Source organism: Gopherus flavomarginatus, chromosome 16 (assembly GCF_025201925.1).
Source record: "Gopherus flavomarginatus isolate rGopFla2 chromosome 16, rGopFla2.mat.asm, whole genome shotgun sequence".
Lineage (NCBI taxonomy): Eukaryota > Metazoa > Chordata > Testudines > Testudinidae > Gopherus > Gopherus flavomarginatus.
The window spans coordinates 2995524-3018259 of record NC_066632.1 but is presented as its reverse complement, the minus strand read 5'-3'; the positions used below and the strand labels follow the sequence as shown (position 1 = coordinate 3018259).

General features: G+C 57.3%; 1 protein-coding gene and 1 long non-coding RNA gene across 2 annotated transcripts in view; one reads left to right on the top strand and one right to left on the bottom strand.

Moving 5' to 3' along the window:
- Window positions 1-9045: 9045 nt before the first annotated feature.
- CACNA1A (calcium voltage-gated channel subunit alpha1 A) overlaps window positions 9046-22736 on the bottom strand; it is a 163894-nt gene continuing 150203 nt past the window's right edge. The window contains exons 45-47 of the mRNA XM_050925167.1: window positions 18267-18462; window positions 16379-16626; window positions 9046-10753 (exon numbers count right to left, since the gene is read on the bottom strand). Coding sequence (XP_050781124.1) covers window positions 10124-10753; window positions 16379-16626; window positions 18267-18462 — 1074 coding nt within the window. The 3' untranslated portion in view covers window positions 9046-10123. The remainder of the gene's footprint in view (window positions 10754-16378; window positions 16627-18266; window positions 18463-22736) is intronic.
- On the top strand, window positions 11385-14596 carry LOC127035383 (uncharacterized). Its single transcript, XR_007769778.1, has 2 exons — window positions 11385-11784; window positions 12023-14596. It is a non-coding gene; the product is annotated as an uncharacterized LOC127035383 (long non-coding RNA).

The following is a 22736-nucleotide window of genomic DNA, read 5'->3' as shown; positions in this document are numbered from 1 at the left end:
AGGACTCCTGGGTTCTATCCCCAGCTCTGGGAGGGGAGTAGGGGCTGGTGGGTTAGAACGGGGGGGCTGGGAGCCAGGACTCCTGGGTTCTATCCCCAGCTCTGGGAGGGGAATGGGGGCTAAGGGTTAGAGACCCAAAAGAGTTTACAGTCAGAGAGCTTCAAGCCTTGAAGTGCAGCCTCCAGAGTGTGGTTCCGTGGCACGGGACTTGCACAATTCCCCTCCACCCCCCATGCAGGGCTAGCTTTGTTCCAACAGGTGGGGAAACTGAAGCACAGAGGGCCAGAGTGCCTTACCCAGCAAGTCACTGCAACTACTAGACTCTCTCCTCTCCTAGAGCTTGGCTAGATCCCAGGAGTCCTGACTCCCAGCCCCCCCTGCTCCACTCACTAGACCCCACTCCCCTCCTACACCCAGGCACAGACCGCAGGAGTCCTGACCCCCAACATCACCTGCTCTAACCACCAGACCTGGGAGGCGGTTCCCGGTGGTGCTGAGTGGGTCTGAGGCTCGCCCTGTAATTGCTCAGCCTGGGTCCCTGCAGTGTCTGTCTGGCCCCTCCCTGCCCGTGCTCTGAGGTGTGCAGGGAACGTGGGAGCCCCACACACCCCAGGAACGTGGGGAGGGAGCGGAGGGGACCAGGGAGGAGGCAAAATCTCTTGGATTGAGACACCCTGTGCATTTACCTACACGTGCTCACACAGCTTTCCACTTGGGGGTGGGGGCCAGGACTCCTGGGTTCTCTCTCTGGCTGGAGCAGGGGTGCGGTGGGGGCAGGGGTGTGTGTGTAAATTGCTTTTCGATGTTGTTGAATCCTACGTGTGTGTGGTTGTATGTGGGTGTGCGCACACACACACACACACACACTCTCTCCCTCTGCCCCCATGGGAGTGGGGGGTGCGTGATCCTCCTCCCATGTGGGGGATTCTGTCCCAGGCCAGTGGGGATTCTCTTCCCTAGGGGGGCAGGGAGATGACTCTTCTCCTGGGGGGGCATAGGGAGGGGGGTGCATTACAGGGCTGGGGTTGGCCCCCATGCAGCCCCCTTCCCTCCCCCAAGCTCAGCTCACACGCCCGCGGCTCAGGGAGGTGGCCTGGGAAAATGGCGAGCCGCTCCTGGCCACTCATGCCTCCACCCTAGTGAGGTGGCTCCAACGCCGGGTGTGGCGCCAGGCTGGGGCGTGGGGGCCACAGGCGTGTGCCCCAAAGGGCTTTGTAAGGATTTCCTGGGGGTGGCCAAAGGGGGCTCCAGGCGGGTCTCTCAGTGCAGAGGTTTGAAGGGTATTTTATGGGGGGAGCATATGGAAGGCACATGCTGTAGGGGATAGAGGGGTGGGCAGAGGCACATGTGGGGAGGTGGGACAGTGGTATATAGGGCAGAGGCTGTTTGGGGGGAGGCAGGTACTATTTTTTTGGGGAGGGGGGTGCTGGGAGCCAGGACTCCTGGATTCTATGCCTGGCTCTGGGTCTAGTGATTGGGGGAGGAGGCTGGGAGTCAGGACTCCTGGGTTGTCTCCTTGCGGGGAGTGGATGGCGGGAGCCGCCTCCCCCACCCCCCAGGGCCGCTGCCTGTTTCCTCTTCCTCTTGCGGCCCAGCCAACCCCTCCAGGCGCAACCTGTACAGACAGGAAGGGCACCAAGCCGGAGGGGGGGATGGGGGGGCTTGAACAATGGGGGGTGGGGTAGCCCCTCTCTGTATTAACCTCGCAGGGGAAGGGGCCCAGGCCATTGCAGAGCTGGGGGGGCTGTGGAGGTAGAGAGGGGCCACACCCATGTGGGGGCTGCTAGGGCATCTGTTATCAGCTGGCACACACAGGGGGACTCGTGGTTACAGCAGGGGAAGGGGCTGGTAGACAGGACTCCTGAGTCCTATCCCAGCTCTGAGAGGGGAGTGGGGTCTAGTGGTTAGAGCAGTGGGGCTAGGAGCCAGGGCTCCATCCCAGGTGGGGAGGGGAGTGGGGGCGGGAGGGGTGGAGGCTAGAGGAAGGGGACTGGAAGCAGAGCGGCATTTCTGGGTGCAGCTGTCAGCCTGGGGAGGTGTGTGGGGGTGTCTGTTGATGACCCCCCCCACCCTGTGGCTTCCCTAGGCCAGTCACTCTCACGGCCCCACGGGTGGCTGTCTATGGGCCCCTGGCCCAGCACCGCAACCTTTGGAGCCGGCGGGGTGGGAGGCCGGATCGGCCGGCAGAGGGGTTTGCTCTATGGGTCATTGACCAGCGAGCTGGGGCCTGGCCCAAAGCAGGACAGTCCTGGGGGGACACTACAGAGACCAAATGCAGGATCCCCCCAACCTCTAGTAGACCAAAACTGATGGGGGGAATGGGAGCCAGGACTCTGGGATCTCTGAGGGGAGTGGTGTCTAGGGGTTAGAGCAGCAGGGGGCTGGGGTGGCTGGGAGGCAGAACTCCTGGGTTCTGGCTACGTGTGGGGGTGGGGCTATTTACCTCGCTGCGGTGTGTTGAGCGGCTGGGCCCCGTGTGGGTGGGCTGGCGAGGTCAGGGCTGGGCGCTCCCCGCCCTGGAATGGGGGAACACTCCCACGCACCCCAGTGTGACGCCACCCCAGGGCCCCAGGCTGAAACTGGCAGTGACTGAACCAGCCGCTCCGGTCTGCACCCTGGCCCCGTGGGAATGGGGAGTGCTGCACGGCGGGGCCAGAACCCAGGCGTCCTGACTCCCAGTGTCCCCTGCTCCAACCACTAGGCAGTGACATGTGGCAGGAGGCGAAACTAGGGCAGCGTGGAGCCGGCTGGGCCCTGCCTTACAGGGTGTGGGGACATGGGCTGGAGAGAGGCTGGGGGAGGGGGGCAGGTTAGTGCCTGCTCCCTCCCCACTCCCCACATGCCAGCCCAGCTACACAGCCTTGGCCCTGCCCAGCGCCCCCCAGCTCCCCGGAAGGTGTGTGTGGGGGGGAGTTCCTGGCACCAGAGCAGGACAGGCAAAAGGAAACTAAGGCAGCGCAAGAAACACGTGGTTAAAATAGACTCTGGTGTGTGTGTGTGTGTGTGTGTTTTGGGGGAATGGGGGTGCTCTCCCTCTTAATGGCACAGCCACCCCCCCCAGTGCCCCCCCCCAGTTCTGCCCAGAGCTCTGTGGGGGATCTTGGCACCTCAGGAGCAGGCTCCAGGACAGCCATGGGGGGGCTCTGTGGTATGGGTGCTGCGCTGTGAGCCGCTTTTGGCGTGGGGGGGGCTTGGTACTCTACATGCCCCCCCCAGATCCTGGCTCTGATGTGCCCCCCCCATGCACACACGGTGCCCCCAACCTGCCTCACACCCAGGTCACTGTGGGGGCATTTACCCCTGATGCCTCCTGTACCAGGGTGTGTCTGCCAAGGGGGCTGGTTTCTCCTGGGGGGCGTTCCCCAGTGCTGGGCTGGGGGGGCAGGGAGCTGTTGCTTCCGCCTAGTAACACAATGGCCAGGATGTACCCCTGCCGGGGGAGGGGGGGTTTCCCCACTCAGGACGTGTGTGGGCGGGTGCCAGGGAAAAGCTGAGACACCAGCTCCACTTCCTCCTTCTGGGGTTCTGAGTGTGAACCCCGGCGCTTGGTGGGGGTGGGGCTGAGCTGTGATGAGAACGGGGAGGGGGAGGGTTGGGGCCAGGACGCTTGGGTTCTTCTACCCCTGGCTCTGGGAGGAGAGTGGCGTCTAGTGGTTAGAGGCTGGAGGTGGCTCAGAGCCAGGACGCCTGGGTTCTGTCCCTGACTCTGACACTAGGTGTCTGTGTAACCTTTGGTGCGTTACTTCAGCCGCCCCCCCGCCCCTTAAAAAAGTGCTTTGAGCCCCTCCAGTGCCAAAGGCTGGGTGCAAATGCACAGCATTCCCACGCCACCATAAAAGCGGGGCGTCCCTGCCGATGGCCCCACCATGGCACCTCACTCCCGACCCGCAGCCCCCAGCCTGCCCTGGGCTCCCCCCAGCTCTGCCGGTGCCCCTCACTCCCCACCCGCAGCCCCTTCTAGCCCAGCCTTGCCCCCCCCCAGCTCTGCCAGTGCCCCTCACTCCCGACCCGCAGCCCCCAGCCTGCCCTGGGCTCCCCCCAGCTCTGCCGGTGCCCCTCACTCCCCACCCGCAGCCCCTTCTAGCCCAGCCCTGCCCCCCCCAGCTCTACCGGTGCCCCTCACTCCCGACCCGCAGCCCCTGCTCCCCCAGCCCTGCCCTGGGCTCCCTTCCTCTGTTGCTGCTCGAGCTGCAGGAGGCGGGTTATACTGGAAGTGACGCTAAGTTCCGGGGGGGGGGAGGGTCATTCTCCTGAGTCCCGCAAACGCTGTGGGCTGGGGGGGGGGGGGGGGGGGGACGGGACGGGGGGGGGATGAGCCAGCAGCTGCCAGGTGGTCACTGGAGCGAACCTAGGCAGACAGCGCCACCTAGCGGCGATAATGAGACTACCCCCCCATGACCTCGGAGCCAGGACGCCTGGGTTCTGAGGCAGCCCCTGGATTGACACGCGGGCGGCGATGCTGCCGTTCCACCCGCCTCAAACGAGGCCAGAATCTGCATGTGGGGGTCCAGGCTAGCTGCTGTCATGGCAGTGCTGGAAAGGGCCCCCCCCTCCCCCGCCCTCCCCATATTGAGCTGCGGAGTTAAAAAGTTGGCCGGAAGGCAAGGGTTAACGCTGTCCAGTGAGGCTGTCCCGGAGTCCTGGCTTCCAGCAACCCCCCGCTGCCCCTCCCAGTACTGGGGGGAGACCCCAGAAGTCCTGGCGTCCAGCCCCACTGCTCTAACCACTGGACGCCTCTCCCCTCCCAGAGCTGGGGAGAGACCCCAGGAGTCCCAGCTCCCAGCCCCACTTCTCTAACCACTACTCCCTTCCTGAGCTGGGGAGAGAACCTAGGAGTCCTGGCTCCTGGCACGCCAGCCCCACGCTAACCACTAGACCCCACTAGCTGGGAATAGGATCCAGACATCCTGACTCCACCCGCCCTGCTTTGCTCTAAGCCCAAACACCAGCAGGCTGTGTGGGCCAGAAAAGCCAACCCTGTGTTAACCCATTAGCAACACCCATGTCAGCCCCCCCCGTGCAGATTAGGCAAACTGCCGTCTCAGCCCTGGCTTGCTGGTCGAGCTGAGCCCCAGATGCCTGCGTGACCTGGCTCGGCGCTGCATGTCCTGGCCACTCAGGGCTGCCCTGCTCAGCTCTCCTCTCATGCTGGCACCAAGCAGCCGTGGCTGCAGTGGTGCAGCTCACGGCTCAGCGCCCAGCCCATGCCCCTCGGAAAGCAGCAGGAGCTTTGCCCTTTACATCAGTGGCGGCAGGAGTGGCTCATCACTGAGCTCCCACCCCGTCCCTGCTTTGTGTTTTCTGCCAGCAACATGAACGTGGTGCCAGTTTCCCGGTCATTAGGCCGCCTGTGACGAGGCCCAGTTTAGAGCCATGGAGGTGACGGGATCCGCGCAGAGGTGACACTGAGCTGGCCCCAGGCTTGGAATCCAGGAGATTCCCGAGCGCTGTGAAAGGTTTGTAATTCTGAGCCATCATAAGACGTCCCTGGGCTAACTAACCAACTGGCTCTTCGCCCCCATGGCCCAGCAATGCAGCTTAACCTGCCTTCAGTCTGCAGAGTCCTTTGCAGTTTGTGGGTCCAAATTGCCAGTGAGACACGAGGCATAAAACCCATGAAGCTAATTCAGCAGCGCCCCCCGCCCCGATACTTGACCACGGTTTCAAGGCTGCTTCACAGGGGTCACTGAGCAGGAGATGGTCGCTTACGCTGCAGCAGAGCCTTCGAAGCCACTGAGCCGGATTCTCCCCTCATGTAAACTGGTGCAAATCCGCTGAAGTTCATGGGACAGTGACGTGAGCCCGCAGTCAGCGATAACAGAGCGTGGCTCTTTAAGGGTATGGACCAAGGTATCTGGGGCAAGGACACGTCCCGATAGTGTCAGAGGTGAGTCCAGCTTTACGCCAATGAATCTGGCTTGGTAGGGCTGGCTGCCTTCCTCTGAGCAGCTCTGCAAAGATCTGCCTGTGGCTGCCACCCCTCAGCCACCAGCCCCACGCGTTAGTTCAATGGCTCAGAGCAGAGGCACCTAGTTGAAAAATCCCGCACAACACGGAGTAGGTTGCAGCTGCCCTCAGCATGGCAGCCTGGAGCAATGCTGAAGCTTGAGATGAAGTGTGCGCCCCAGAGGGCATGCTGGGCTCTGTAGTTCTGGGCGGACACCCACCTGCCTTGGCGATTACAGGCTGCAGGGGTCAATCATGGAATCATAGAATATCAGGGTTGGAAGGGACCTCAGGAGGGATCTAGTCTCACCCCCTGCTCAAAGCAGGACCAACCCCAACCAAATCAAATGAGCCAGAGCGAGGCAGACCCTAGCATGCTGGGAACTGCCAGACGCTGCCCCTTGGGTCAAGCAAAGCAGATGCACAGTTAGATTTGCCAGGGAAGGGAGGTGCATGGGGACTAACTAAGCAGCTCTCCAGTGATCATCGTTGTCAGGAAACATCAAATCAATGGTGTCACCTCATGCTCTGTCGTATGGTCAGCGCTCCCTTATGCTGCCCACCCTCTGGTGTGAATAGGTGTCATTCGGCCGACTCCAGTGGCGTCTTCAGTGGAGCTCCGTCCATTTCCATTGGCTGATGGGTTGGTGCTGACTCTCTCCTCGCTGCTCACCAGGATGGGACCTTGTAGGGCTTTCTCCTTTAACCCCATCCAGGGCGGGACTGGGTGGACTCTGCATAGTTTCGTATGGGGTGTTGCCAAGGTGGATTGGTCAGGGTCCTGCTCCTGATGTGACTCATGACGCTATTTTGTTCCAAGCGCCAGGTCTGCCACTACCAGGGTATAATCTCAGGGGCGCTTCCTCCCCCAGTTTTGACGTTTAGACCGATATGAACTGACTTAAATCGGGTCCCTGCTGATTTACACCAGCTGACCACATAAACACGAAAGCTGGACGGGCTCTGTCTGACCTGCTGCAGAACACAAGCCACAGAACCCGGCCAGCAAGTCCAGCACAGAGTCCGAGAACGTGCGGTGGAGCAAGGGCAGAACTTGGAAAGCCAGAGAAATCGAGACCCCAGGGTCAGCTCCTCCTTGGCAAAGCAGTTCAGCAGCTGATCGAGTGGTTTGCTAAACTGGGGACTTCAGCACCAGAGAGGCGCGTACAGGGATGGATGGATATCGCTAGAGATCCATAGACAGCTACATCTGTGTGGGGAGGGGATGGATAGAGATAGATGTATAGATCTGTATGGGGCTGGATGGACAAATAGAGATGGATGGCAAGATCTGTTGGAGATGAATAAATGAAAATGGGTGAACATGTAGGGGATGGACAGATGTCAATGGATGGAGAGATCTGTAGGGGGTAGATAGATAGAGATGGATGATGAGATCTGTAAGGGATGGCATAGACATGGGTGGACAGATTTGCAGAGGATGAAAGGATGGAGATGAGTGAATAGATCTGTAGGGAATGGATAGACAGATATTGTCGGCTAGATCTCTATGGGGATGGATAGATGGAGATGAGTGGATAGATCTGTAGGGGATGAATAGACAGAGATGGAAGGAGAGCTCTGTAGAGGATGAATAGAGATCGGTGGATAGATCTGCAGGGAATGGATAGATGGAGACGGGTGGATAGATCTCAATAGGGATGGATGGATGGAGATGGGTGAACAGATCTGAAGGGGATGGATGAATGGAGATGGGTGAACAGATCTGTTCAGAATGGATAGATGGAGATGGGTGTATGGGTCGAGATAGATGGAGATTGATAGAGAGATCTGTAGGGGATGGATAGATAGTGATAGTTGGAGAGACCTGTATGGGGATGGATAGATGGAGATCAGTGGAGAGATCCAGAGAGAATGGATAGATAGAGATGGGTGGACAGAGCTTTAGGGGCTGGAGATCGAGATGGGTCTAGAGATCTGTATACGTATGGATAGATAGAGATGGGTGGATAGATTTTTAGGGGATGGACATGGGTGGAGAGATCTGTATGGGGATGGATAGAGATAGGTGCAGAGATCTGTAGGGGAAGCATAGACAGCGATGGGTGGTTAGATCTGTGATGGAGAGAGATGGGTGGATTGATCTGTAGAAGATGGATTTATACAGAGGGATGGATAGATCAATAGGTGATGGATAGATAGAGATGGGTGGATAGTTCCCCATGGAGGTGAATGGAGGGAGGGATAGATGGTTTGTTAGTAACCAAAGGAGGACCCAGGCCAAGGACTCTCATCTGCTAGTTTGTTCTTGAAAAGCTTCTGTCCACCTTGCTATTCCTATGCAGTAAGAAGCCCGGCCTTGGGGGCTCGGCTCACAGCGTCATTGTGCACAACATTCCTGTCGTCCTTTAAACAGCTGTTCCTAAAGCTTAGGACGCCGAGCCCCGCATGCGGCGAGGGGAACCCACCATGCCACTGAAGGCCTCGCCCAAAGCAGAAGTCACGCAAGGCAGGTGACAGTAGCTTAGGTAAGACTGGAACCAGGAACTGTTTGTTCTGTTTGTACAGAGCCGAGCACAGTGCCATTCTGGGCCATGACTGGGGCTCCTAGGTGCTACCATAACACACCTCCCCAATCATGTACAGCACCCAGCCCACTGGGCTCCTGCAATACCAATAAGAACATATTGTGTCAATGGTCCCAACGTGATCCTCCTGCACTTTTACTCAGGGATTTGATGGGCAGCGAAAGAGTTAACGCTACTGACATTTCAGGTCTCACTGTTGGTATCTGAGTCAACCACCTATGTAATAAGCAGGACAGTTCCCAGCTCTGAGCCATTGGTCCAGGCTCTCAGCAGATTCAGTCTCACACTAGGGGTCAGATTTTCACGATTTTCTTCACTGGAACACTAGAGCCTTTCTGTTGGTTTGAAAGCTGAGATGTGGCTGAACGATCTGGAGGTGATTACCCCCCCGCCAGTTGGACCCTTCAGCCGGGGGGATGAAGAGCTGTTTCACTGACTTTTCTAGGGAAAGAGCAAACGCTCAGAGCATTTCACACCAAGAACTAAGAACATTTCAATCAAAAATTCCTTTTTTTAATTTTTTTCGGGTTTTTGTGTGTGTTTTTTTCTCATGTTTAACTTTTTTTTTTTAGTTTTCTCATGCAATATTTCACAGTCCCAATCCCACAGGTTTTTTTTTCTTTTAATTTTTTTTCTCAAACAAAGTAGGAAAAAGGAAATGAAGCAAAGGACTTTTTTTGTCTTTTGACATTTTCAGTTTTTTTGTTTTGTTAGTTTCAAGCAGGGCCAAAATATTGGAAGAAAAATACTCCCCCCCCCTCCTTATTATTTTTGTCTTTTTTCTTTCTGTTTAGTTATTTATTTCTCTTTTTTTTGTGTGTGCGTGGGTTTTCCGTTTATTTATCTCTGCAGGCAGTAATAATTAGGGTTTGGTATAACCAGCAAGCACTCCTCTGTGTGTGTGTGTGTGTGTGTGTCGGGGTTGTGCACGTGCGTGTCCTTCAAAATGGCAGGTCACAAACTTTACTTGTTTCGAAGTTAACCAAGTAAGTCAAGATGATAAAACTCATCAATAGAAGTTCAGAAAAAAATACTTCTGTCTCCCCCCCCCTTCCTTTTTACTGATTTTTGTTCTGTTTTGTCAAGATTTGTTGCTGTTGTTCCTGGTGTGGAATTTTTGTTAAAACTTCTTTGTTGAGGGCGGAGGGTCACACCCAAGCACTTCCCCCCTCCTCACCCCGCCATGCCAAGCACCCGAGGAAAACTGGCTGCTGTCTCAGGGCCACCGACAGATGCTGCATGTGGGAGAGGCTACCTGAGGGCATCTTGCATGGACTGCAATCTCTTTCCCCAGTTTATTTTCAAATCTTCTTTAGATTCTGAAGAACTGGTTGGTTCCCTCCCTCCCCCCTCCCCGAACCACCACACACAACTTGATCTGTAAAAGATAAACATGCTCTGGTCCCTAGATCCCCTCATCCTCCCCCACCCCACCCCGAGGAAACCCCTCCAACCAAAGTTACTTCCCTCTGCAATTGGAGCACTCTCTCTCCAGACACCTCCCCTAGGGCAGATTGTTGTGATTTCCATGTACTTTGCCTCCCCCCTCCCCCCAAATCTGGTAATGTCGTCTCTGTCCAGTGTGTGTGTGTTGCGAGTGTGCATGTGTGTGTCAAACCGCGTCCAGGTTAGCAGCAGTCATCTTCGTCAGTTTCGCTAGAGGGTTCATGCAGTCCGTGGCGCGAGCGTGGCTTGGCTGCTCCATGGGAGTGGAAATATCCGTTAGGAAGTCGCCGCCCAGGCCTGGAGGGTGAAGAGCCGCCACCCGCCCGGGAAGTCCTGGGCGAACGCCCTGAGCTGCTGATGTGTGTGGTCTCGTACGAGAAGGCGTCCTCGCTGGGGGGCGCGGCACAGTCCGGACTCCGGTAATAACCGCCACGACGGGGTCCCGGGTGCGGCTCGGAGACGTGGGGCGCCGACCACCGGCTGCTGGCGTGGCGGTAGGCTCGGGGTGAATCGTTCCGCAGCGGGACCGTGTGTCTCTCCATGGCAGGTGATCTGCCGGGCCGCTCCGCCACCTGGGGCTCGGCGGGGAGCAAGGGGTATCGTCTCGGCACGGGGGTGGATATCCTGCTGGGGTGATGCACTGACTGCGGCGGCTGCTGAGGGCCTGTACTGATGACCTTACGGACCACAGGGGAATAGGACACGTGTGGCCGGGGTGTAGAAGGGGTCTGTGGGAGCTGGCGGCGTCCTCGCCTTGGGGTACTGGTGCCGGATGTTGAAAGGACTGGACTGCCACTTACGGAACTACTACCCTACATGAAAATTGAAACAAAGGAAATCAAAAAGAAAATATACAAGGAAAATTAACCAAGAAGAGACAGAAAGGGAAGGGGGGTTGGAAGGGGCAGGGAAGGTGAGACAGAGACGAGGACGAGAAAAGAAGGCCGGGGATTTGAGGGCGAAGGAACCAAAGAAGGGGGGGAATAATGGAGGGGGAGAAGAAAAAGCAACAGCCACGGAAGGGAGGACGGGAAGAGGGGGATCGAGAGACCAACGGAGGAGAAGAAAAGAAACCAAAAGAGAAAACAACGAAAGAAGGGGGAAAAAAGTGAGAAGAGAAATGAGAAATGGAGTTTTTGTAAGTTTTGGGGTTTTTAAAAAGTAGCAGAAAACTTCTAAAAATTACTCACACGCTTTGAAAGAAAGAGAGGAAAGGGTTAAAAGCGAGCGGACAAGCGAGCGAGAGAGAAAACCAGCAGGGCCTGCAGAGCATGAGTTACACCGTGTTACCGAAAGGAACTCAAAGGAAAATAAACAGCTGGTGTTGAAAAAAAGAAGGGGGGGGTGAGGGACGGTGGGATGGGGAAACTGGGTTGGGGGGGTTCAGCAAGGGAAGATGAGGGGAGAGCACTGGGTCTGGAGAAGTTTGGAACTGAGCTGACCTCGTCGGGGAGAGCACAGTGTGTGGTGCTGGCGGGAGCCTCTGGGCTTCGCTAGTGAGAGCTGCGTGACTGCGGGCGTCTGTGCTGTCGGGCGGAAGCGCCCACGGCCAGGGTTACTTACCCGCTGGAAAGGGAGGCGACTTACCCAGAATCGGAGCTCGGCTCCTTGTGACCCCGCGGGGGTAGGGCCAATGTAATAACCTGCCCCAGGAGGAGATCCTTTGCCGGCCCCGTCAATCAGCCGGTGAGTGGCTCATGCCTTTTATATCCCCCTTCACCCTCTGGGACCTGGAGCTACGTCTACACTGCAGCCTAGTCCACCTCCGAGCGACACAAGCACTTGTGCGCACAGCGCTCTGTCGGCGGGGGGGCAGGGGGCTGCGTTTCTGCCGCTCGTAGAGGTGGGTTTATGCTCTCTCCTATCGGCACAGGGCGGCGTCACCAGATGTGCTGCTCTGCCGCTGGACGTACAGATAAGGCCTCAGTGTGGAGGTTATTATCTATTCGTGCCCCACTGGCCTGGCTGCTGCAAGGCAAAGGGGGGCTGGAGGGTTGGCTGAGCAACAGCAAAGCAGAAAGGTCAAAGGGGCGGCTGCCGAGTTGTGCTGAATTTCTCCACTCTTCGTGCTTCCCACACAGATCCTCCCTGGCTCTCGCACGGGCGGATCCTGCCAGCCTTTGGGGAGGTTGGGATCTGGACCCTCCACGCTGCTGATGCACAGGACTCTCTGATGCCCTCTAGAAGGTGAGAGAGAAGGACAGTCCAGTGGGTGAGACACTGCTGCCCTCTTAAAGCCTCCGCTCAGCCACCGCAGTCTTGCTTCTCCACCAGGCAGAGATTCGGGGTGAGTCGTCTCCTGCTCAAATCCGGCTCATGTCTCTCCAGCTGTCTCAAACCAGTGGGGCAAGCTCCATCCTGGTTTAGGAATGGGCTGCCCTCATCTACACTGGAGAGAGGAGGAGGGGGCCTGTGCCTGATGGGCCTTGCCCTGCTGAGAGTGTATCTGGGAGAAGTGTGAAAAGCAGGAGAAACAGCCTGGAAATCCAGCTCAGCTGGGGAAAGAATCTGGCAACAGGCTGTAGAATTAGCTTGTCTGCAACACTGGATTGGACACAAGAGCCTGACTTGCGCAGATGTCGTGCCCGAAGCAGTGCGGGGCACACATTGGGAAGCTGTTGAAGATTGATGGGAAGCCCTTGGTTGGGTGTTCCAGGTCTAGCTGTGGTCACCGACATCAGAGAACCACATGGAAACCACAGGCTCTCGGTGTAGATCCAAGCTTGCCAGACTGTGGAGGTTCATGGTCTCTCCAGCTCTGGCAAAATGTGACTTCTGGGCTGCTCTTGATGCCTGGCTGGTTCTCATCCTAGGAAGTGGGTAGGAGAACGAGAACCTCTGTCTGCTTCACACTGGCCTCCTCAGGCCCAGGTCCATTCTCAGTGTGACCAGGGTGGACTCAGACCCAGCTCAGTCTGGGTTTACACCTCTCGGAATCCACCTGGCGGGTGCTCCTACAGTGTCTGATGTCCCACGAGCCCCACATCAATGGCCATCAGATCTACCAGGGCACCTTTGACAGATGGAAACAGCTTCCAGCAGGATTTCTCTGGAGAGGATCCCCAAACCAAGGGGATGGGGGAGGAAAGCAGCGAGTTAGCCTGAACCCCACGGCCTCCACTATGCTTGGAACGAGAGGTTACTGGAAATGCTACATCAGGTCAACAGGCGCTGACCCAGGAGAGTGGCCTTAAGCTATGGTGATGAAACTCCTTTGTGATGTAGAGACAGGCAGCTCTGAGCAATCAGAGGCTGGGGAAAAGGGGGACTGTGCTGCAGTGGCAGCAGATCCAGGATTTCCTCTGAGGTTGTTCTGGATTTCTCAGCTCTAGGGAGGGCAGAGCATGGGTCCTCCTGCTCCAAAAGCCAGGCTCCTAAAGGAGACTCCCCCTCAGCCGTATAGGGGCTGTGACACACAGCTCAGCTGCTCCAATCATCCAGCAGGGGGCAATGGTTCATACGCAGGCTAGCCCCTGGGGATGTGCTGTAACAGGCTCCCTCTGGCTAGCCCCTACATTCAGATGCCTCAAAACAAGTGCTGCGGATCGGAAAAGAGAAAGAGGCCGGATGCCTTGATCCATCAAGGAGCCTGGGGTCTGATTTTCCTCAGCCCATGGCAGCTCCACTGGTGCTACATGTTGTCACAGGGGTGTAGGCAATAGACAGAGAATCTGATGGGTCCGAATGGTGTTTGTGCTGGGTATCCACCTGCATTTACACTGCCATGTATGTTCCCATATCTATGTGTCTGCCATGCATGTGTCCCGCATGGCTATGCGTCTGCATGGGTGTGCCCTGAGTGTGCCCGTATCTTTGGAGATGGATGTGTGCAACACGTGTGCCCATATCCATGTCTGCATGTGCTCTGCACATGCCCAGCTGTACATATATGCCATGCGTGTTGGTGCAGGTGCGCTACCTGTTGCACATAGAATCACAGAATATCAAGGTTGGAAGGGACCTCAGGAGGTATCTAGTCCAACCCCCTGCTCAAAGCAGGACCAATCCTCACATATCTCAGGGCGTGTCAGATGTGTGCCTATGACCGTATGTATCCTGTGTGTGCCTGTCTCTCTGTGCATGTGCCACATAGGTGCCCATATTTATGCATGTGCCATGTGTGTGCCAATCCTGTATCTCTCTGTGTGTGAGGTCTGTGTCCATATCTCTGGGTGTGCCAGGTGTGTGCCACAGCTCTGTGTGCATGTGCCAGGCGTGTGCCCGTAGCTCTGTGTGCATGTGCCAGGCATGTGCCCGTAGTTCTGTGTGCATGTGCCAGGGGTGTGCCCGTAGCTCCGTGTGCATGTGGGCCCGGTTTAGGAGCAGCTTCATTCCAAACTTTCCAGAGTCACGAAACCCAGAGGTGTCAGTGGCCACCAGCGGTAACAGCAAAGGGTTGACACCACAGACATTGGATGGCGGGCGGGGGCACCCCCGGTTCATTTTTTGGGTCTCTGCTCCCCAACCATCTTACCTGCGCCTGCCCCTTGCCGTGACAGCGGAGCCAAACACAACGGACACAGAAATAAAGATGTGATTCGAGACCTGTCGCATGGCGCCCCCGAGAAACAAGCGAGGAAGACCAATGGCTTGGGGAGTGGGGGTGGGGGGGTGGGTGAATGGTGAAAATAACCAAAATAAAGGGCTTGAAGAGAGTTCGATGCACTCGTCATCGTCTGAGTGACAGGGCATCCCCTCATCAAGCCTCCCCCCACCCCGAGCAGCCTCCCAGCCTCTACATTGTCCCATTCCCCTATCCCCCTCTTGCTCACCCCGGTGTCAATCAGGTGAGGGGGTAGGTTGGGGCCCAGTTCTGATCCTCATGTCAGCATTCCAGCGAGGGGGAGGGGCAGGGAAAATGCTCCCCCCGCTCGGCTCACAGCCCTTCACACACATGGTGCATGAGCGGGAGGCCGAGGGAGGCTAGATTTTGCTCTTAGCTATGCCAGTGTCAATCTGGAGTCACTCCACCCACTTCAGTAGATTTACCCTGGTGTGCAAGTGAGCTCAGAATGGGGCCGGCTGACTTCCGGCCCTTGGCGGTTCCACCTGATGGTCCCTTTAAATCCACAGCTGAGACTCCTGCCCAGAGCTGCCACGAGCAGCCCATGGTTTTACCCTGGGTTATTGCCTGCGTTTTTCAGAGCGCTCTCTGGTGGCTGAACTACCCCTATAGCGTGGAGTGCCCCAGTGCTGGGCCCTAAATCTGAAAACTGGGTACTCCAGCTGCCAGGAGGAGCTTTCCCACCTCCTGCAGCTTCCCCTCCTTCCTTTGGGAAGCGGGTGTGTGTGTGGACAGGAGTGGAGCTTACTCTGGCTCTGATCCTCCCAGCATCCTCTGGGCCCTTTCCCCATTTCCCACACCGCTCCAATGGCACATGGACCTCCCTTCCTTCCTTGGATCCCTGGTGCTCCTGTCCATCTCACCCCTGGCTCAGGAACTCCCCGGGGCAGCGGGTGGGCAGCACCACTGTTTGTTAGACTCACTGTTTCTGGCTCTAAAGAAGCAGGTGCAGGGGTTGGGGGGTCTTTGGGTCGATCACCTGCTGGGGGAGAATAAGGGGGAAAACTCTTCTGGGCCATGCCTGCCTCTGGTGCTCTGGATCTGGGAGTCACTCAGTCTGTCTGTGACTGGGGACAGGCCCTCCCCCCCGGACTGCCACTCAGGGATTGGCCAGCTGGGGCGTTATTTCAGTGGGGCTGATATTGTGGGATTCCCCTCTGGCCAGGGACAAGGGGGTGCAGTGTCTGGCTGGGCCCGTTCCCCCAGTGAACGCTTACGACAGTCCCCCATCCACAGGACAGACCCATAACTTCCCTGACTCTTTGCCCCTCTCTAGTGGCCACATCACCAACCCTAGTCTCTGGTCCTTTAGACCAGGCAGCAGGGACTCCTGCTTTCTAGATGAAGAAGCCACTGGTCTGATCCCCCCGACGCCCCCGCCACAGGGAAACTGAATCTGTGCAGCCCTTTGAGGTGTGGGCGGAGCTTCCCCATCCAGGAGGTGTGGCTAATGGTGGCTCATTGTCCCCCTCTAGTGGCCAGTGTGAAGGAGCATTCGTGTAGCTGAGAATTAGGCCCTACGAGTTTGTGGCTTTTAGATCCACAAGCCAAGAACAGCCAGGGGTCTTGCTAAGCAAGTGAGACAGAGCAGCTCCTCCTCTCTGGCTCCCAGATCCCAGAGAACGAACCCCTGCTGGATCTGCCCCAAGCTGGGTTGGGATCAGCACCTGTGACAGATGTTTGGGTCGGTTTGGGCCTCCAACCCGCTCTGCTCCGCCCTCGCTGGGATCCAGCAATGTTTGCTCAGCCTGCTGGACAGCTGGAACTCGCTCCCCAAGGAGCAGGGAGCTCCGGGCTGGCTCTGCTTTGCCCCCACTCCCCACTCCTGTGCCCATCCCTGAAGGTGAAGAGGGGAGTGGAAAGCCAGACCCACCTGCCTGTGGGGCACGTGCTCACGGCCCTCGCTGGGGGATCTGGACCAGCGCCTGTCTCTGGAGCGGGGCCGGCTGTGCTCATGTCTCTCCTGCGAGTAGCGCTCCTTGTCGGAGGAGGGGTGGTGATGGCGGTGATGGTGGCGATGGTGGTGATGCTTCCGGTCCTTGGGTCGTCCTCGCTCCTGGTCTCTTTCTTTGGGAGGCAGGTCGCCCGACGGCGTGGTCATGCTCAGGTCCGTGCCCAGCCCTGCCGTGGCGGGAGAGGGGGAGGCAGAGATTATTACGCTCCTGCAAACCATTTGCCATCAATCCAATTAGCATCTGTGGCCAGGAAACACAACAGTCCCGTGGCACGTGGTGTGCAATTGCACTACTGTCCGGTGGCCTGTTACTACCTGGACGTTCACACCATGCTCAGTGCTATGATATCTCAGTACCTAGGGCTCACTCATAGGGCTGTAAATCAGAAGTGACTCCAGGGAGGTCAATGGGCTGACCCTGGTGTATAACTGGTGTAAGTGAGAGGAGAATCAGCCCATACAAACAAAATCTGATTTCAGTCGCATTTACTCTGGATTTACACCAGGATAACAGAGATCAGACCCAGTACAGGATACTCCAATTTTATACCAGTGCAGCAGAAATCAGAGCCAATGGAGCGTACTCTGGATTTACACCAGGGTAACAGAGATCAGACCCAATGGAGCGTACTCTGGATTTACACCAGTGTAACAGAGATCAGGCCCAATGGAGCATACTCTGGATTTACACCAGTGTAACAGAGATCATACCCAATGGAGCATACTCTGGATTTACACCAGTGTAACAGAGATCAGACCCAATGGAGCGAACTCTGGATTTACACCAGGGTAACAGAGATCAGGCCCAATGGAGCATACTCTGGATTTACACCAGTGTAACAGAGATCATACCCAATGGAGCATACTCTGGATTCACACCAGTGTAACAGAGATCAGACCCAATGGAGCGAACTCTGGATTTACACCAGGGTAACAGAGATCAGGCCCAATGGAGCATACTCTGGATTTACACCAGTGTAACAGAGATCATACCCAATGGCGCATACTCTGGATTTACATCAGTGTAACAGAGATCAGGCCCAATGGATCTTACTCTGGATTCACACCAGGGTAACAGAGATCAGACCCAATGGGGCGTACTCTGGATCACAGACTCTGACCTCAGGAAAGCGACTGCACAAAAGGTCTGGCACTTTCCCACTGAAAGGGGCGGGAGGGTGGGGGCGCAGTAGGACAGGCAGTTAATAGGAGGGGGCAGCACACAGCAGTGTTTTAGGTGTGGACAAGGCCTTGGGACCTGGATGACTATTCAGAAAGTAGAGGAAGCACTTGTGTGCGCTGAACCAGTCAGGAATGGCCGGGGACCTGGGTGTCTTAGCAGATTTCTGCTGCTCCCTAGTGCTGGTCTAGCCAGAACCAAGAAGCCGTATAGTCATCCCAGCCCTTCTCTATCCAAGCGTCTCCATGTGCTTCAATGAACCAGCCGGTGAGCTCCCGGCCAGCCTCTCCTAACCCCTCCAGGGGGTGCCAGCTCCAGGCTGGTTGGGTCAGGGAGGCTGCAAATAGGGTACAGGGCAGGACTGACTGGCTTGGGTGTGTGTGTGGGGAAACGGAGCTTTTCTCTTCTCAGCAGCACCAGCTGATTTACGCTGCTGAGGATCTGGCTCCTGATCTCACTCACACCCAGTTTGCACTGCGTAACTCCATGGACTTTGCTTCCGCAGCCCACGGCCGCTCGAGGGCACCAGCTCACATGCTTGGGCTAGTCTGACTCCCTCCCTGGCAAGAGCAGAGCGGGTCTAACACAGCCTACAGGCGGCGCATCCCCCCCCAACAGCCATGCCACCTGTGTCCACGTCCGCATAGCGGCTGAGCGAGCGCTCCGAGGCCCGGTGGCTCCGCTCCCTCCGCCGCTGGTGGTGCCGCTGGTTCTCCTCGGGGACCACCCTCTCCAAGGAGTAGTCGTCCAGCCGGATGCCTCTGGAGCGTGAGTGGCCCAGCATGGAGGCAGAGCGCTTCATGGGGCTGGCATCCGTGATCGTCTGCAAAGGAAATGACAGACCGAGACCCATAGATTTATGTGACGCTGCTGGGGGATGGGGAAGCCTGCGGGAAGGGGCAGGGGTACAGGGATGGAGTTACAAACAAATGCCAACTAATCCTATTGAAACTACATCAATCTGTCCCTCCACCCACATGTCTCCGTCACTCTCTATCCCTGGAGCTAAGGAATCACAGAGACCTCCATAGAGTCATGCATGGAACTGTCTACAGATCTATCTTTCCACCCAAGGGTCTATGGAGCCATCCGTCCACCACGGACCTATGACATTGCACAGCTGGCTCTCCCTCATCCTAAGGGAAGCTGAGTACCCTCCATTTCCACTGAGCTCAGCACCTTGAAGGACTGGGCCCTAAGCCAGGCCCCCAGACCTAGCAGAGGAAGGTCTAACATGATCCAATGGCTGGAAATTGAAGCTAGGAAAATTCAGACTGGCATTTTTCATGGCGAGAGTAATTACCCACAGGAAGAATTCACCAAGGGTCATGGTGGCTTCTCCATCTCTGAGAATTTTGAAATCAGGACTGGATGTGTTTCTAAAAGTGCTGTTCTAGGAATTCTCTGGCTTGGGTTATCCAGGGGGGTCAGACTGGATGGTCACAATGGTCCCTTCAGGCCTTGGCATCTACGACTCTATGAACCCACCTTCGAAAGGCCTCATAGGTGGGATGGCTGGGCTGGGCTGGGCTGGTGGAAGTGTGGGGGCCTCACCCCCATGGGGTCCTGGAGATTGAGGGGCTGCTTTGCCGGGCTCAGGAATGTCCCCTCCCTGGGTCCATGGCCTGTGATGGCCACACCCACCCCTCCGTGTCACGTACGTGGCCCCTCTCCCAGGTGAATCAGTGGGTCGTCCCTCGCTGCAAGATGGACCCACTCACAAGCGCTGTGGTTCTGGCACTAGTGGTGGACCTCAGAGAGGGATGTATGACCCCGGGGTCCCAATTCTTGGGGTTCTTCGTCCCTGGGGCTTGGGGACCTCAGCTGGGGAGCTAGCAGCTCTCAGTTCTAGGATCCTGTCACACTGGTGCCTTGGGCCCGTTATCTCTGTGAACCCTCTCCCCCATGAGGTTATTTGGGGAGCGAATGCAGCTCGGTTCCCTGGAGTCTACGCCGCCCCTAAGCAGCACAACATGGCAGGGAGTGATCTGACCAGCACTGCAGGGCTGGGTGAGATAACAGTTTGGCTTTCTCTTACAGTGAAGATATCAAATGATCACCCATGCATTAAATCCTATGCACACGCCCCCAGCCTGCCCTGTTGGTAAGGACTGTTCTCCCCATTGTATGCAGGGGGAAACTGAGGCACAGGGAAAGGCGATGACTCACCCAAATCCAACAGCAAGTCTGTGGCAGAGCTGGGAATGGAACCCAGGAGTCCTGTGGTCTAACCACTACACCACACTCATGTCAGACAGAGAACCCAGGATGCCTGGCTCCCGATTAAGCTCTACCCATTAGATACTCTGTTCTTCCTACTCTAGGTGCCACTCTCCATAGCCAGGCAAACTGAAGGATTGTGTCTCTTGCTACTTGGGTTCCTTCCCACGGGCCGATCCCATCCTGTCTACGGCTGGGAAGCAGGTTGTAAATGCCACGGGCTGGCCCCCACGGAACCCACTCAAAGGCTCTCGCTGTCTGCAATGGCTCAGGCCGGTGAGATGTGGCCACCTGGAGAGCCTGGGAAGCACAGCCCACAAAAATGCCACATTCCCACCAAGCGGGAGCTGTCCTGTTCCTCTCCCCTGGTGAGGCCACCACGGCAGTCCCACTGAGGGGCCCAAGCAGGGGCAGCAGCACTGTGTGCTGCCAGCACAGCATTCAAAAGGGTGGAGAGGACTTGTAGGGGGCTTCCAAGGGACTCGGTGGTTTCCAGTATGTCCGGGGGGCTCCACCATCCAGCAGGGATGTTAAACTGACCTCGACCACAATCCTCCTGGGAGTATCAGCAGGGCCTCTCCCCACAGGCTTTGCTCCTCCAGGGCACCCAGCAGCAGGATCTACAGGTGAACTGCCTCCAGAGACACACTATTGCCAGTGGCATCTCCAGGCAAAGTGCTTCCAGGAACACCCAGGAGACACCATCACCAGTGGCATCTACAGGCGAAGTGCCTCTGGAGACACCCAGAAGGCCTTATCATCTATGCCCAAAGACCCTCCAGCAACACTAGATGGAGCTGGTCAGACGAGGGGCCCTGTAGCTCAGAGGGGCCCTGTAGCTCAGAGATATGACGGGGAAAAACCATGTCCTTAGAGCAGGGAGCTAAGAATCAGGCCCATTGTACAGCAATCCCAGGGCGGACCTGTTCAAACCTGGGAGGGGGCATCAGTGCTACAGTGTGGGAAGGAGAATCCCAGCACTGACTGCTCTTCTGCCCAGTCCCCGCTGCCTCTTTCCCTTTTCCCACACACAACCAGGATGGCTATTTCCATTCAAAAGAGCTACGGGCCCACACATGGAACTGCCCCGTAGAGGAGCTCTGGCTGCCTCTCCCTGCTGTGGTGCAGAAGCATCCACAACAGACTGGGCGACGCCTTCCAAGCACTAATTAAACCTCACAAACACCCCCTAGGAGAGAGATCACAGTTACTGGAGGGTAAACTGAGGCACAGCGAATGAGCAGAATCCAGGAGTCATGAGTTCTAGTCTCCCTGATCTAACCAAGAAACCCCACTTCTTCTCCCAGTGCTAGAACAGAACCCAGGTGTCCTGGCACCCAGCCCTTGCCCTCACCACTAGACTGCACTCTCCTTACAGCACCAGGCACAGACCCCTGTGTCCTGGCTCCAGCCCAGTCTCTTTTAAACACTAGCTGCCTGTCTCCCTGTCACCTGCACTTTGTGTGTCATTGACCTCGGGGTAGCAAACATCCCACGCTGGAGCATGTCACACCTCCCTTGCACTCACTGCTCTGGCGGGAGAACTCCCCACCCCATGCCCCATGGGGGGCCTTTCAGCCCATGGGTGGGAGGGCACAGAGATGGTGGAAGCCAGTTTTGCCTCCTCCTCCCCTAGGTTGCACTTCTCTAGAGTCACAAGAGATTGCAAGAGTTTGGGCCAGGGCCCATCTTTCTGTTCTGTGTCTGGACAGCCCAGGCACAGAGCAGGCTACCATAATACACCTAATAAAAAACATACAGGCCCAGCACAATGAGGTCTTGGTTCATGACTAGGGCTTGTGGGCGCTACTGTAATACACCTAATAAATAAAGTACAGAGCCTAGCGCAGTGAGGGTGCGGTTCCTGCCTGGGGCTCACAGGCCCTACCACAATCCACAGAATAACACAGACTCTCAGCCCTTTTGCCCTGGGGTATGTGCCACCCCGAGGGGAACTGTGTAGACTAGGGAAACGGTGTTAGCAAACCCCTTTAAACTAATATCTGTTAGTCTATAAGGTGCCACAGGACTCTTTGCTGCTTTTACAGATCCAGACTAACATGGCTACCCCTCTGATACTTTAAACGGACGCGGCTGGAAACAGCAGTGCAGACTGACCTGCCAAATGCGCCAGCTGGTCATGGTCAGCCTGGGGGCACTGAGACCGTGGCCAAGTATGTAGGGGTGTAGCTAGACCAGGATCCCATACCTAGGGCCGGTGCTTCCATTTAGGTGACCTAGGCAGTCGCCTAGGGCGCCAGGATTTGGAAGGGCGGCAGACTGCTCCGGTGGACCTCCTGCAGGCGTGCCTGCGGAGGGTCCGCTGGTCCCACAGCTCCGGTGGAGCATCCGCAGGGACATCTGCGGCAGGTCCACCGGAGCCGCGGGACCAGCGGACCCTCCGCAGGGACGCCTGCGGCAGGTCCACCGGAGCCGCGGGACCAGCGGACCGTCCGCAGGGACGTCTGCGGCAGGTCCACCGGAGCCGCGGGACCAGCGGACCCTCCGCAGGGACGCCTGCGGCAGGTCCACCGGAGCCGCGGGACCAGCGGACCCTCCGCAGGGACGCCTGCGGCAGGTCCACCGGAGCCGCGGGACCAGCGGACCCTCCGCAGGGACGCCTGCGGCAGGTCCACCGGAGCCGCGGGACCAGCGGACCCTCCGCAGGGACGCCTGCGGCAGGTCCACCGGAGCCGCGGGACCAGCGGACTGTCCGCAGGGACACCTGCAGGAGGTCCACCGGAGCCGCGGGACCGGCAAGCTGGCCCTGCGCCTAGGGCGCCAAAAACCCTGGTGCCACTCCTGCCCATACCAGCGAAGCGATCCTTATACAAGCAAAGCTGCGCTTTTCCCAAGGTGGCTTATCCCAGCCCCAGC